The sequence below is a fragment of the Akebia trifoliata genome, chromosome 10 (genome assembly GCF_017979445.1).
Source record: "Akebia trifoliata isolate Shusen 1 chromosome 10, ASM1797944v1, whole genome shotgun sequence".
Lineage (NCBI taxonomy): Eukaryota > Viridiplantae > Streptophyta > Magnoliopsida > Ranunculales > Lardizabalaceae > Akebia > Akebia trifoliata.
Genome location: NC_141384.1, coordinates 30,667,961 through 30,683,015, shown reverse-complemented (window position 1 = coordinate 30,683,015; position 15,055 = coordinate 30,667,961). Strand labels below are relative to the sequence as shown.

At 38.4% G+C, this 15,055-nt stretch overlaps 2 protein-coding genes and 1 long non-coding RNA gene across 6 annotated transcripts in view; 2 read left to right on the top strand and 1 right to left on the bottom strand.

Annotated features, from left to right (window-relative positions):
- LOC147393822 (putative WRKY transcription factor 41) overlaps positions 1 to 14,562 on the top strand; it is a 35,499-nt gene extending 20,937 nt beyond the window's left edge. Inside the window, exon 3 of the mRNA XM_086456408.1 lies at positions 14,129 to 14,562. Within this exon, the coding sequence (XP_086312534.1) occupies positions 14,129 to 14,471 (343 nt within the window). The 3' untranslated portion in view covers positions 14,472 to 14,562. The remainder of the gene's footprint in view (positions 1 to 14,128) is intronic.
- LOC147393824 (pyrophosphate--fructose 6-phosphate 1-phosphotransferase subunit beta 1-like) lies at positions 1,976 to 4,967 on the top strand. 4 transcript variants are annotated; one of them, XM_086457178.1, is made up of 8 exons: positions 1,980 to 2,326; positions 2,412 to 2,570; positions 2,670 to 2,780; positions 3,230 to 3,283; positions 3,400 to 3,506; positions 3,736 to 3,841; positions 3,953 to 4,002; positions 4,111 to 4,967. In XM_086457178.1, the coding sequence occupies exons 3-8, from the start codon at positions 2,724 to 2,726 to the stop codon at positions 4,121 to 4,123; spliced, it is 387 nt and encodes a 128-aa protein (XP_086313304.1). In that variant the 5' UTR covers positions 1,980 to 2,326; positions 2,412 to 2,570; positions 2,670 to 2,723; the 3' UTR covers positions 4,124 to 4,967. The 4 variants fall into 4 exon arrangements, with proteins under 4 accessions (XP_086313301.1, XP_086313303.1, XP_086313304.1 ...); XM_086457176.1 differs by lacking the exon at positions 3,953 to 4,002 and having other exon boundaries at positions 1,984 to 2,326; positions 4,111 to 4,264; positions 4,393 to 4,967; XM_086457175.1 differs by lacking the exon at positions 3,953 to 4,002 and having other exon boundaries at positions 1,976 to 2,326.
- Positions 6,165 to 6,978, bottom strand: LOC147393823 (uncharacterized). Its single transcript, XR_015182281.1, has 3 exons — positions 6,751 to 6,978; positions 6,507 to 6,665; positions 6,165 to 6,407 (listed from the first exon to the last, which is right to left on the bottom strand). It is a non-coding gene; the product is annotated as an uncharacterized LOC147393823 (long non-coding RNA).
- Positions 14,563 to 15,055: the final 493 nt, after the last annotated feature.

The window sequence follows — 15,055 nt, the reverse complement described above, 5'->3', positions numbered from 1 at the left end:
ATTTTTTGTGAGGATGATCTTTTCATCATAGTGACCATCCTTGCAAAAAATCAGCTCAATCCAAAACCTCTAACTCTTATTTTAAAAAACGAAAGTTTTTTCATATGTTTTCTCATATGGCCCTTGAACCGCCCTCATATATATAGGGGGCGTTCAATGGCAAACTTTTTGGCAAAACATTTTTCAAAACATGAGTTAGAAGTTTTGGAATGGGCTGATTTTTGGTGAGGATGATCTCTACGGTAAGGAGATCATCATCACCAAAAATCAGCCCATTCCAAAACTTCTAACCCCATCAAAAACAGTTTACAAATAATGGACGGTCCACGATTTTTCAGCTTGTAAACATGGGTTAGAAGTTTTGGAATGGGCTGATTTTTGGTGAGGATGATCTCCTCACCGTAGAGATCATCCTCATCAAAAATCAGCCCATTCCAAAACCTCTAACCCATGTTTTGAAAAATGTTTTGCCAAAAAGTTTGCTAAAAAGTTTGCCCTTGAACGCTATCCATATATATATATATATATATATATATATAGATATGGGAAATGTTCAGCACCCTAAGTTTTACCACACGCTTTAACAAACGTTTTTTGTCCTACATGGGTTAGAAGTTTTGGAATGAGCTGATTTTTGGTGAGGATGATCTCTATGATTAGAAGATCATCCTCCCCAAAAATCAGCCCATTCCGAAATGTTTAGTCCCATGTTTACACGTTGAAAAATCGTGGACCGTCCATTTTTTGTAAATCAATTTTGATGGGGTTAGAAGTTTTGGAATGAGCTGATTTCTGGTGGGGATGATCTCCTCACCATAGAGATCATCCTCACCAAAAATCAGCTCATTACGAAACTTCTAACCTATGTAAGACAAAACGCGTTTGTTAAAGTGTGTGGTAAAACTTAGGGTGCCGAACAGGACCCTATATATATATATATATATATATAGGGAAATGTTCAGCACCCTAAGTTTTACCACACACTTTAACAAACGTTTTTTGTCCTACATGGGTTAGAAGTTTTGGAATGAGCTGATTTTTGGTGAGGATGATCTCTATGATTAGAAGATCATCCTCCCCAAAAATCAGCCCATTCCGAAATGTTTAGCCCCATGTTTACACGTTGAAAAATCGTGGACCGTCCATTTTTTGTAAATCAATTTTGATGGGGTTAGAAGTTTTGGAATGAGCTGATTTTTGGTGAGGATGATCTCCTCACCATAGAGATCATCCTCACCAAAAATCAGCTCATTCCGAAACTTCTAACCCATGTAAGACAAAACGCATTTGTTAAAGTGTGTGGTAAAACTAAGGGTGGCGAACGGGACCCATATATATATATGGGAAATGTTCAGCACCCTAAGTTTTACCACACACTTTAACAAATGTTTTTTGTCCTACATGGGTTAGAATTTTGGAATGGGCTGATTTTTGGTGAGGATGATCTCTATGATTAGAAGATCATCCTCCCCAAAAATCAGCCCATTCCGAAATGTTTAACCCCATGTTTACACGTTGAAAAATCGTGGACCGTTCAGCACCCTAAGCTTTACCACACACTTTAACAAACGTGTTTTGTCTTACATGGGTTAGAAGTTTTGGAATGGGCTGATTTTTGGTGAGGATGATCTCTATGGTGAGGAGATCATCCTCACCAAAAATCAGCTCATTCCAAAACTTTTAACCCCATCAAAAATGGTTTACAAAAAATGGACGGTCCACGATTTTTCAACGTGTAAACATGGGGTTAAACATTTCGGAATGGGCTGATTTTTGGGGAGGATGATCTTCTAATCATAGAGATCATCCTCACCAAAAATCAGCCCATTCCAAAACTTCTAACCCATGTAGGACAAAAAACGTTTGTTAAAATGTGTGGTAAAACTTAGGGTGCTGAACATTTCCCTATATATATATATATATATATGGGAGGCGTTCGGAGCCATCTGTTTTAACAGTCATTTTAACAAAAGAAACTCTATCGTTGGATTTAGAGGAATTGGACGGTCGAGATTGAATTAATCGGCATATACGTTTAACTTATATGTTTATGCTAATTTTACACCGCCATCCCTCATTTTTGGGTTTATTAGTGCCACCTCCCTGGCACAATTACAACCATAGAGTGTTCTCGTCTGAAACCTCTCTCTCTCCGCTGAAACCCTCGAACTCTCTCTCTCTCCTTCAGCCACACCAGGCCGTCTCGCTTCCGTTTATAGTGAAGTCCAGACAAACCATCTCAACCATTACTTCCCTCTCTCTTCTGTCCTTAAAAAACCATTAAACATCCTCGATGGTCCCAATAGCTCCGCTGCAGGAAACGCAGGTCACATTTTCAAACCTAGATCCATCAATTTCGTTTTGTGATATATTTCTCTGTTTTGTGTTTGATTTCATTTCTATCTTTGCAGATGAGATTGTTAAGCTCTTTCCCAATCTGTTTGGGAAACCATCTACTTCGTTTGTTCCAAGCGATTCGGGTTTGGAATCAGATAAGAAGTTAAAGATTGGTGTTGTGTTGTCTAGAGGTCAGGCTCCAGGAGGGCACAATGTGATTTTTGGAATTTTTGGTGAGTAAAGCTTATTTAGTTAAATTTTTGTGGTTGATTTAATGGAATTGTGTTCAAGTTCGAATTTTTTTGCTAAAATGATGTTTGGGTTGGTTTTAGGATCGAGCTAAGGGGAGTACTCTTTATGGGTTCAAGGGTGGTCCTGCTGGGATCATGAAATGCAAATATGTTGAGCTGACATCGGAATTTATCTATCCTTATAGAAACCAGGTTAGGCTTTGATTTGTTCTTTGTGGGTTGCAGTGAATTGCATTAAATTGATGTTTGTGAATTGTGATCTATTGTTTTTAATGGTAGATGTTGGAAATGACTCGCTCACATATTTTTTCAGTTGGTTTTATGTGTATTTGTGAGTGGGCATTCATGCATGTGTGTGATGCAAATTTGGCCATTAAGATAGTGGGCAACCATGGATGGTTACATGTTCGACATGTCCACATATGCATGTGGATATGCATTATGTAGTATTTATGGGTTTTGTGGATCCATGTGTGTATGTATCTATTTAAGTGTTCGTGCATTTAGATTTCAATGAAGTAGTGATTACCATTTCAACTATTTATGGTATGTAACACTTTGCAGTGTTACACTGGGCCTTCCATATCTGAACAATTTGGGGTTAGCTAATAATAATATCTTATTTTTAATTTTCTAAACAGGGTGGATTTGATATGATCTGTAGTGGGAGGGACAAGATTGAAACCCTGGAACAGGTTATTCTCTTGTATATTTTACAAGGATTATTCAATTTTTAACGTTGTTTTCTAAATTGATAACTAATGACCTTTTAATTATGGACTAATTGAATTCATATGCTCATGCTTGTCAGTTTGAGCAAGCAGAAGAAACTGCGGTGAAGCTTGATTTAGATGGGCTTGTAGTTATTGGTGGAGATGACTCAAACACAAATGCTTGTCTACTTGCCGAAAAATTTAGGTATGGTAGAGGCTATGTCTTTGTTGTTCCAAAACACTGTAAAAAGGGAGTTATCCAAGCATTTGCATCTTCTGCTAATAGTATCTTTAGAGTTCCACGAGTAACTTTTGCATTCTCTAATTTTGGATTTCTGTTCTATAATGGTTAGAGAAATTTTACTATTTATTCATGTCGATGATGTGGGGATCCTCTTGTTGCAATTTTTTCTTTTTTTGAATGGATTAATCAGGGGAAAAAATGTGAAAACTCGGGTGATTGGATGTCCCAAAACCATTGATGGTGATCTGAAATGCAAGGAGGTTCCCACAAGTTTTGGATTTGATACAGCATGCAAGGTGAACACTTTTACACTTCTGATTTTCGCACTTTTAGTTCATCTTCAGTTATATTGTTAGCATTTTTTTATGAATGTTTATGATTAATCAATTAATCTTGGTGCTAAGTAGTATTTCAGTTACTGGCATCAGACTAGAAGTTTTACTTACCATGCTTCAAGGTCTGAATATCCTAGTCAGAGTAGCATTGAGGTTACTTGCATTCTTCACTCTAACCATCAAGCATGACCGATGAAATTTGATACCGTTCATTCCTCTTAACTTTGTAGGTTTCCCTTTTAAATATTGTCGTGGAGTTAAATAAATGCTGCAATCATCCATTTCTATTCGAAAGTGCGGACCATGGTTATGGGGGGGACACACTCACTAATAATAGCAATAAACTTGAGCGCATTATTTTGAGCACAACCCTACCAAAGTCAGGTATTTATGTATGGCATGACATGTTGACATGTTTACGTAAACGTCACGCGTACCCTCTAATCATAAGATGGTCAAGTGATGTTTCTCTTATAAAAGTTTGGGTTTGAATAATTGTTTTGTTTTGCAAGGTTATCTTTGGGATGTTAATAGCTCTTCCAATCACACTAGTTTACTACATTGTTCTTGGACTTTGAAGCTGCTGAAGGAGAAGGAACTTTTCTGAGCCAGTTTATGACAGAGTATGTTGTCACCCGGTGGTACCGAGCTCCTGAACTTCTCCTTTGCTGTGACAACTATGGTACCTCTATTGATGTCTGGTCTGTTGGATGCATCTTTGCTGAGCTTCTTAGTCGGAAACCCATATTCCCTGGTACTGAGAGCTTCAATCAACTCAAACTGATCATTAATGTCTTGGGCAACCAGAGTGAAGCCAATCTTGAGTTCATTGACAACCCAAAAGCTAGGAGGTACATAAAGTCACTCCCTCATTCCCCTCGGATCACCTTGGCCTAGCTATATCCCAATGCCGACCCCTTGGCGATTGACCTGTTACAGAGGATGCTCATCTTTGATCCTACCAAGAGAATTAGCGTCACTGAAGCTCTCCAACATCCTTTGAAAAAATCCTTTCATGAGTGCTTTGTAAGAGGAGGTTGTTAATGTTTTGAAACATTTGACCAGTGAGAAAAAAATTTTGGGTTTCCTTTTGTTGTTAACATTTTGAGTTCTATAAGTTGTGAGAAATAATCATCTTGAATGATTGCTTGTTAATTCTTCATAGAAAGAAGCTTCTGTCAACTTTGTGCTGCTCTTGCATCTTTTTGATGAGTAAAATTCCATTAAAGATGGCTCCGAACGCCTCCCATAAAAGGGTTCAGCAACCCCATTATGGTGCCACATTTTTCAAAACATGGGTTACAAGTTTTGGAATGAGCTGATTTTTTGTAAGGATGATCTCTATGATGAGGAGATCATCCTCACCAAAAATCAGCCTATTCCAAAACTTCTAACCCCATCAAAAGTGATATACAAAAATTGGATGGTCCATGATTCTTCAACTTGTAAACTTGGGTTAGAAGTTTCAAAATGAGCTGATTTTTGGTGAGGATGATCTCTTCACCGTAGAGATCATCCTCACAAAAAATCAGCCTATTCCAAAACTTGTAACCCCATCAAAAGTAATTTACAAAAAATGTGTGGCACCATAAGGGGCTGCAGAACCACTCCCATATATATATATTTTCAAATCAATTGAACTCACAAATAAATTCAAATGAATCTTGTGATCGAATAGCCAATATGATTTGAATCGCATTCCTTAAGATTTTCTGATCCGGATTCAATTTTGACAACATTACTCTCAAAATAAAACATATGATACTCACCCGTCATAGTAAAATTCATTAGTTTTCAGGTCAACAAGTAAACAATTAAACCAAGGTTTAAATCCCTTGCACAAAGCCATAAAGAAGAAACCAACACCAACAGACAAGAAAATGGTCCCTCTAAAATTCTCCCTAAAAGGATCATCTTAGAAAATTATGCAGCCTTTTCCTCCCGAGGATGAAAGGAATTCTCACAAAAAAGGGAGCAATAAAATATCTGATAAACATGTAAGCACGATTGCATTGGGGAATTTATAGATTCATGCAGGCAGCAATTAAAGAAGAAACCTCTCCAATAACAACTCATGCCTTTGTGCCTAATTGAATCAAAACTCAAGAAAACAGTAAAGAATATAGCTCCTAATGAATGAAATATATCAAAAACTAATGAAGTGCCAACGGTAACAGCCCTCTTGTCAAAAACATGAAAGCAACCTTCGGAACTCTCTTGAATGGATACTCCTTCACTCGAGGTACTAAAGATGCCCGCCAAAACAGCTCCTTGTCACTCATGGTGTGCATCAGACTTGATGGAGGCCTAATCCAACGGTCTAGATTAGGCGGCTCTTCAACACACGGTTTAAAATTGGTTTGTGCTGTTGTAACTACATTTTGAAATCCAAAATACTGAACCATATACATACTAATGATCAAAAACCCAACACCCATTACCAGAAACACCTTCATGAAAAAGCATTAGATAACCATGTATGTCTCTTCCAGAAGAGTACTCCCCTTAGCTCGATCCTGCAAGTAATCTAAAACCTACCCAAACATCATTTTCGCAAAAAAATTCAAACTTGAACACAATTCTATTAAATCAACCACAAAAATTTAACTAAATAAGCTTTACTCACCAAAAATTCCAAAAATCACATTGTGCCCTCCAGGAGCTTGACCTCCAGACAATACAACACCAATCTTTAACTTCTTATCTGATTCCAAACCTGAATCGCTTGGAACAAACGAAGCAGATGGTTTCCCAAACAGATTGGGAAAGAGCTTAGCAATCTCATCTGCAAAGATAGAAACAAAATCAAACACAAAACAGAGAAATATATCACAGAATGAAATTGATGGATCTAGGTTTGAAAATGTGACCTGGGTTTCCTGCAGTGGAGCTATTGGGACCATCGACGATGTTTAATGGTTTTTTAAGGACAAAAGGGAGAGGGAAGTGATGGTTGAGACGGTTTGTCTGGACTTCACTGTAAACGGAAGCGAGACGGCCTGGTTTGGCTGAAGGAGAGAGAGAGAGTTTGAGGGTTTCAGCGGAGCGAGCGAGCGAGAGAGAGAGAGAAAGAGAGAGGTTCGAGGGTTTCAACGGAGAGAGAGAGAGAGAGGTTTCAGACGAGAACTCTCTGTGGTTGTAATTATGCCAGGGAGGTGACACTAATAAATCCAAAAATGAGGGATGGCGGTGTAAAAATAGCATAAACATATAAGTTAAACGTATATGCCGATTAATTCAATCTCGACCGTCCAATTCCTCTAAATCCAACGGTAGAGCTTCTTTTGTTAAAACGACCGTTAAAACTGATGGCTCCGAACGCCTCCCTATATATATATATATATATATATAATATATATATATATATATATATAAAAACCGGATGTATCCCACCCTTTCGAGAGACTAATCTCAACACACCTTCCAACCCGGTTACGTGTTCCGAAGTCACATTTATTGAGGAGGTATTTTTGAAAACGCTGGGGGTACTGTAGATGCACGAAATGGCACTACACTTTCCTTCTCTTTAAGCTCGGGGGGACCTGCAAAACAGCCCACTCCGACGATCAAGTTAGCCAAATTGATCAGTGTAATGTGCTTTTGAGAAGAAGAATTCGAACCTTTTTTACTCGTAGTTTTCTCCCTTATATAGGCGTTCAGCCTGATCGTTTTCCGTGTCATCCCTTGAGGTGACCTGGGGTAGTTAGCCTACTCTCTGACATGTCAGCTGCAGGAGTTGTTGCAACTGCCCTATCGCTTCTGAGAAAGCCAGGTTTGGTCTGACATGACGTGGGTGGTTAGAACTGGCATTGCAGGCTTATCTGTCAGACCTGTCATACCGACCTACGAGCTGATGTCACAGCTCCGAGCTTCGAATACACGCATTCGTCGGGATTAACAGACCGAGCCACGACCGCAAATCATTAATCTTGGCCCCTGATCGAGCCACGCGTCCGTGCTCAAGAATTTCCCCCCACAATACCCCCTCCCGAGGGCTCGGTCAGAATGATCGGGTACTCGGGAATATTAATAACAAAAAATGACACGTGGATGCTTCTCATTGGGTCTCAGCTAAGATTAATGACATCTTCATGGCGAATAAAGAGATCGTTCTCACTTCTCGAGGGCGGCGGTCGGTTGGGCTCTTATCGCAGTTCGCGCCCTGTCTGTTGGTTTAAACGGCGCAATTATTGCGTGGTGTACACGTGGCGCCCGGGGAATGGCTCGATTCGCGTGCAATGGGGCGAACGGTCGTATTGGGTTTCTCAGCATTTAATGCACCTGGGAAAACCCTGTCCGTTGATCCTAAGCGCGCATCTCGAGGCCTCCTTGCCTATAAATATCCCATCCATTTCTCATTCTCATTTTCACTTTTGCTTTCCTTGCTGTTACGCTGCCCATTTGCCCTCTCGCGCGCCTCCTACCTTTTCCAGTGCCTCCGCCGCGCCTTCGCCGCGCCATCCAGTCACCAGCTACTCTGTAACCAGCTCCCTTCGAAGAGGAGATTGAAGAAAAGGTAACAGAGTCAAGGCCACCCCTCTCCTCTAGTTTTTCTTTCACTCCTCTGTCATGGTTTCTTTAACTTCGGAGCTTCCCTGCTGCGTTTTTACTGCTGCTGAATCTTCAGTCCAATCTACCTCCGTTCTTGCCGTTCGAACAGGATGGTCGCTGCTCTGCTCTGCCCCTGGGCCCTCCTCGGTCTCCGCACGCTCGCCTAACCTTTGCCTGAGCTCTTCGTTTTCCTTTCTGATTTTCACTATCTCATCATTTTGTTTCTCCAACCCCCTGCGCATTTCCTCCCTCATCTCTGTGAGTAAGTTGTACATTGCTAGCATTGGATCCGGCGCATTTGGGGGCGAGTCTGCTGGTAGTGGATTTGATGGCTCTCCACGATTTTCGCCCCTAGCTCTTCCCATATTGGTCGTTTTTCTCCTTGTAAGTTTCCCACAGACGGCGCCAAATTGTAGATGCACGAAATGGCACTACACTTTCCTTCTCTTTAAGCTCGGGGGGACCTGCAAAACAGCCCACTCCGACGATCAAGTTAGCCAAATTGATCAGTGTAATGTGCTTTTGAGAAGAAGAATTCGAACCTTTTTTACTCGTAGTTTTCTCCCTTATATAGGCGTTCAGCCTGATCGTTTTCCGTGTCATCCCTTGAGGTGACCTGGGGTAGTTAGCCTACTCTCTGACATGTCAGCTGCAGGAGTTGTTGCAACTGCCCTATCGCTTCTGAGAAAGCCAGGTTTGGTCTGACATGACGTGGGTGGTTAGAACTGGCATTGCAGGCTTATCTGTCAGACCTGTCATACCGACCTACGAGCTGATGTCACAGCTCCGAGCTTCGAATACACGCATTCGTCGGGATTAACAGACCGAGCCACGACCGCAAATCATTAATCTTGGCCCCTGATCGAGCCACGCGTCCGTGCTCAAGAATTTCCCCCCACAGGTACCATCCTTTTGGTGAGACTAATATCCTCGAGGCACCTTCCAACCCAGTTGCGTGTAACACAGGTAACTAGTAACATTTATTAAAAAATAAAATAAAAAATAATAAAGGAAGCATCTTCAATCATCCGGGAAAGGGTCGGAACATACGTTGGGGCAAATTTAAATTATAAAAGTTTCGATTTAGATTCTTGGTCTCCTCCTCCATTCTTGACTTTTTGTTCTTATCATCTCTCTAACAAATATACGACAAAACACCACAAGAGCGAGCGAGAGAGAGAGTGTGTGTGTCTGGAGTGAATCTGATTGATGAAGATGCCATCAACCCATACCAGTTTCCATGTAATATCCTTGGCCCATTTTTTTAATCTTCTTAGAAGAACTCGATATTAGTTTCTCAACAAATTTCGAACTATATATGGAAACATCTTCCACACTAAACTCGCTATCAGTCTCTCTGTTCTGTTTTTCCAAGGACCTCTTCTACTTATACTTCTACATATCTTATAAGGTAAACTTTCAAGCATCTAAGACCAATTCTAAATTACAATGTTTTGAGTTCAAATGTGTTTGAAATTCTTCTACTTTTTCTATATGCTGTTAAAGTATATATCATAAAGCTAAATGGAAATTTCTGATTTATTTGAACCAACTAAGAACTATTAATGGGTGTTTTAAGGTTTCTTTTCAATATGTTGCTGAACTTGTTCTCTTCTTGAGGGGTTTACATTTTTCCAAGATTTGGTTTTCAATGGTGGGTTTGTTCGTAAAAATTCAGAGTGGTTGAGTGATTTTTCTTTGAATTCGTCCTTTTAAAAAAAAAAAAAAAAAAAAAAGCGCTATTAGCACCCCAACTTTTACTTATAACATACTAATTTCTTAAATCATGTATCACACCCCAATTAAATATTAAAACACACCATTCAACCCTTACAAAAGTTTCGTAAGCTATTATTTTAACATTACTTTAAAAAAAAAAAAATTATAACAGATTTAGACAATGCGAAATCTAAAAATAAAATAAAATGGAGAAAGAGATTTTCTATTGGCACCCCAACTTTTACTTCTTATAAACTATTGTCACTTGTGATTTAACGACTATATTGAGGAGTGCACAGTAGATTTGATTATGATCACTCTATTCAGGAACACAGCATGGATAATCAATCAGCAAACAGCGGATTGGGCCTTAACCACAATTTTGATCAGGAGCAAAACACAAATAGTTTAACGGTCGACAGTGGATTTGGTAACAGACTCTATTCCGGAGCACAGCACAGATTATCCAATGGCAAATAGCGGACTTGACCTTAACCACAATTTTGATCAGGAGCGTCAAGACATCGGGGATGAAATAATGAATGACCTCAATTTTGAAGAGCTCGACATAGATAATTCAGTAGCCAGCAATGGAATTGTTGGTACACAAACTTGGAAAGGGGTACAATTTATATTTTGAAATTATTTTAGATTTTCTTTTTTATATTTTACATAAATCTTATTGAGTTGTGCTGGAGTAACATTGAAACTTAAATAAATCTTTTTTATATCTATGGTTTTATAAACGCATCAATGTCAGCAATGTCCCAAACGATGTTAATTTCAATGTTACCACAGCTTTTTGCAGTCTTATTAGGATTAATAGACTTAATCCATAATTCTAGAATCACAATCTCACTGGAAATAAGAGTTGTAGATTATCATTGAAACTTGCCAATGAAATTAGAAATTTACTGACTTAATTCAAGAACTTGTAGATTCGTTTTTTCTAAGAGTGCCAGGGGTTTGTGGTTATGGAGGGTGAAATTGGGTTCAATGGGGTTGGAATCAAAGTCTTGGGATCAAGTCTCCTCAAGCCTTCACAACTTAGCTAAGTGGCACCTTCACGCACCACCACCTCGGAAAATCCTACATGCAATAGGTTGACTCAAGGGTCAACCGGACCCTCGAAGGTGGCCACAAAAAGTTCATAGCTTCGTGGGGTTTCAAACACTTGACCTACTCTTCTTTAGGAGCTTATCAAGACTCGGCTTGCCACCCAATCCCTTTGGGATTAATTTTCATTGAAACTTGCTTGAGTTATTTGTCTTATTAATAGGATGGGAGACTTACTAATGTAAATGTTAGATTAGCCGAACACTATATTTATTGTTTTCTGTCATTATTGTAATCTTGAGAACCCATTTTGGATTTTTTACTTTTTTCATGTTTGTGTCTTATAGGTCTCTGCCTCTATGTCTTCTCTTGTTCCTTTCAGCTTCTTTGAAATCTCTGTTAAAAGGAAATTTTTTACTCCAAATCAGTCTTCCAACATTTCTTTTTTAATCTGAAAATGCAGAACACAAGATATTTAGATCAAAAACCTTTGATGATCAATGTGTTAACCCAAGGAAAGGAACTTTTGAATCAGCTTCGAATCCATCTCGATCCCTCTTCTTTGACAGGAGAAGTTCTAATAGAAAAGATTCTATCTTCCTTCAACAAGACTCTTTCGATTCTGAATTCAAGTGTTTCAGAAACAGAGATTCAACCAATAGGACCCATCTCTAGTATATTGGATTCTCCACGTTCGATCAATGGGAGTCCACAAAGCGACGATTTGAATCGAAGAGATATGTACAAGAAGAGGTACATTTAAAACAAAATTGAGTCTTTTGTATGAAAAATCTGTTTTTGGGAGAAATTCTTAATCTTAATAAGCAATTTTCCGGGATTTTTGTGTTGTAGGAAAACGTTGCCTTGACGGACTGAACAACTGCCTGTTTGGTCTAAGATTGTTCTTGAAGGTGCTCTTGATGATGGTCACAGTTGGAAGAAATATGGACAAAAAGACATCCTTGGAGCTAAGTACCCAAGGTGAGAAATCTCTTAAATCCCACATAAAGACCAAGAAATTTTACCCGAACATGTTTTAATTATATCTGATCCATCTCAAATTCAGAAAATTCTTTGAGTCAGATAAAGCTGAAAGTTCCTTTTGATCGATGCCAGAGGCACTAAAATGCTTCTATGAAAACACCCTTTTTTTTTTAGTTTGGACTTTGGGTTGATATTTTGGTAGAGTCCTCATAAAATGACTCGTCAGGTGGCATACTCAATCAACTCACTGACATGGACAAGTTTCGAAACTATCGATCTTTATGCTTCAAAGTACACACCTCCCTTGGGATACATTTTTTATTATGGGGAAGTGCAATTGTGTATACTGAGGTGTACAGATCTATGATTCCGAACCTGCCACGTCAGTGAGTCGATTGAGTATACCACCGGACAAATCATTTTATCATGACTCATTTTGGTAAGAGTCCTGATAATATGACTCGCTAGGTGGTATATTCAAATGATTCCATGACGTGGACAAGTTTGGGGACCATAGATATGTACGCCTTGGGAAACATGATTCCCTTAGGCTATACATTTTTATGGGGGGAGTGCAATTGTGTAATCTGAGGTGTTTAGATCTACGGTCCCCGAACTTGTCACGTCACGAAGTCATTTGAGTATGCCACCTGGTGAGTCATATTATCACGACTCTTTTGGTAATTATATTAATAGTTTTGAATATTAAATTAGTACATAGTAACACTATGGGAGATATTTTAGCTGTTAATTGAAAAAATTAAAAGTCGATTTTTAATGTCAGTGTTATTACATAAATATTTTGTCAAAATGTGGTGGCACCACTTTTTGAGACATCTACACCCCTCAATAAATGCACTTCCCAAATTCGTAAATATACCCACATGGTACATGCACCAACATGTTTTCATCAGTTCTTAAATTTGTACCTAGTGAGAAATTCTGGGTTCGAGAATAGTTCGACAAGGGGAAGCTTCCGAGAAAGTTGGAAAAAGTCAATAATAATTTTTTAAATATAAAAATGTGAAAAATATGTATTTCATACATTAAATAATGAAAATAACACTTATAATGCTATAAAAAAAATTAAATAATTGATATTTGATTTTACAAAAAATAGTCGATTAAATCATGATTCTTTGAAAAATTAGTAATGCTTTCAGAAACTTAGACAAATTTTTTTTTAAAAAAATCATGATTTAATCAATAATTATTGAAATCTAGATTTAATAGTGCTTTTTTCAACAAAAAAAAAAAAACACTTATTTTTATCACTATGATCAGAAGTGAAGGAAAGCAGCCCCCAAACAAGTTCCAAATGCTACCATAGAACCTATTTGGGTGCAATTGAAACTCAACCCCTTGACCAGAAACATAGATTCATCTTTATGTAACCATGGCCCAAGAGTTAAAGATGTTTTTAGGACCTCATGACTAGGTTTTATACTAAAATAGCTTCTACTCTTTATTTCTATATCAAATTGAAGACCACATATATGCATATATTATCGTTCCAGCTAATGGTGACACCTCTCCAAGTCATATGGTCTTACACTGCTTGTCATATATGCCCCTCCACTAAACATGTCTATTTCAAACCCGCTTCATGGCTATGGCCATGGTTTTATCACCATGGTCCATGGCCCTATCATCCTAGATAAAATCTATAGACAAATGATAAAATGACGCGCTAAAACATACATGGTTTGTACATGGTTAATGCGGCAAGTGCAAAAAACCCTAGATCTTTTCCTTGGGTATTCAGATGAAAAAAAATCTTTGGTTCTGTGTACTTACCACGTCAACCACAAACGATTTAGCGCATCATTTTATCATGACTCAAATCTATGATATATGTTGGTGTATATATCTAAAGTTGTGGTTTTAATGTAGTTGAATATCTTTTCTTTATCTAATAAGAGGTTATTAAATTTGCAGAAACTATTATCGATGCAGTCAACGTAACATTCAAGGGTGTTTGGCTACAAAGCAAGTTCAGCGATCCAAAGATGACCCATCATTCTTGGAAGTCACTTATCAAGGACATCACACTTGTAAACTAGTATGCCGTGTATCTCCGGGTTTGCCACCACCAGATAAACAAAATCAAAATCCAAATCAACAAGAACAACAAAGGCAAAAGCAATCACAACAGATACTCTTCAACTTTAACTCGGACTTTAATCTCTTCAACTTTAAATCGGGCCTTAAAGTCAAAACCAAAGGCTTAGATACCCAAGAATTAACAACTCCTTCTTCCTCATTCCATTCGAGTGCATAAAAACAGCAAATGAAATATTTTCATCGTTGACACTCGATTACAATCTCATTGGTAGCTTTTCTTCTCCCCTTGTATCCCCAAGAAGGTCCGAATCAAATACTCCTCTCCATGTCAGATGAATAGCTTTGTAGGTACGTCGAATTTGCAAAGTTTGGACTCTGATCTCATTGAGATCATCTCAGCTGCTAATTCTCCTACTTTGGACATGGATTTCTCACTTGATCCAATTGAGTTCGACCCGAATTCCCCATTCGACAGTCTAAGCACGTTCAATCAACTCAACAATCCCATTAGATTTTGTGTTATATAATTTGTTCTTAATTTCATTATTTGAAAGATTTTTCGATTTCATGTTTGAAATATACTTATGGCGGTTCTCTGAAAATCTATCCAAACAATTGGCTAATCACTGATGACCATTTGATTTAATTAATCCCATTGTTGAGGCCAAATTGGCTAATTAAAGGCTGGTTAAAGCTCTAATACCAAATTTATGGCATTCGTTGAAGCGCTAAAACTAAAATGAAACGGAGAACAATTCTCTCCAGCTAATCATTTATAACAACTCCTAAGATGGGAAATTA

Bases quoted from the DNA above. Each gene is read 5' to 3' on its own strand.
- LOC147393824 (XM_086457175.1), top strand. From the start codon at position 2,724: ATGAAATGCAAATATGTTGAGCTGACATCGGAATTTATCTATCCTTAT. The intron at 3,284-3,399 runs GTTATTCTCTTG...CATGCTTGTCAG, and splicing joins AGATTGAAACCCTGGAACAG to TTTGAGCAAGCAGAAGAAAC. The intron at 3,507-3,735 runs GTATGGTAGAGG...TGGATTAATCAG, and splicing joins CTACTTGCCGAAAAATTTAG to GGGAAAAAATGTGAAAACTC.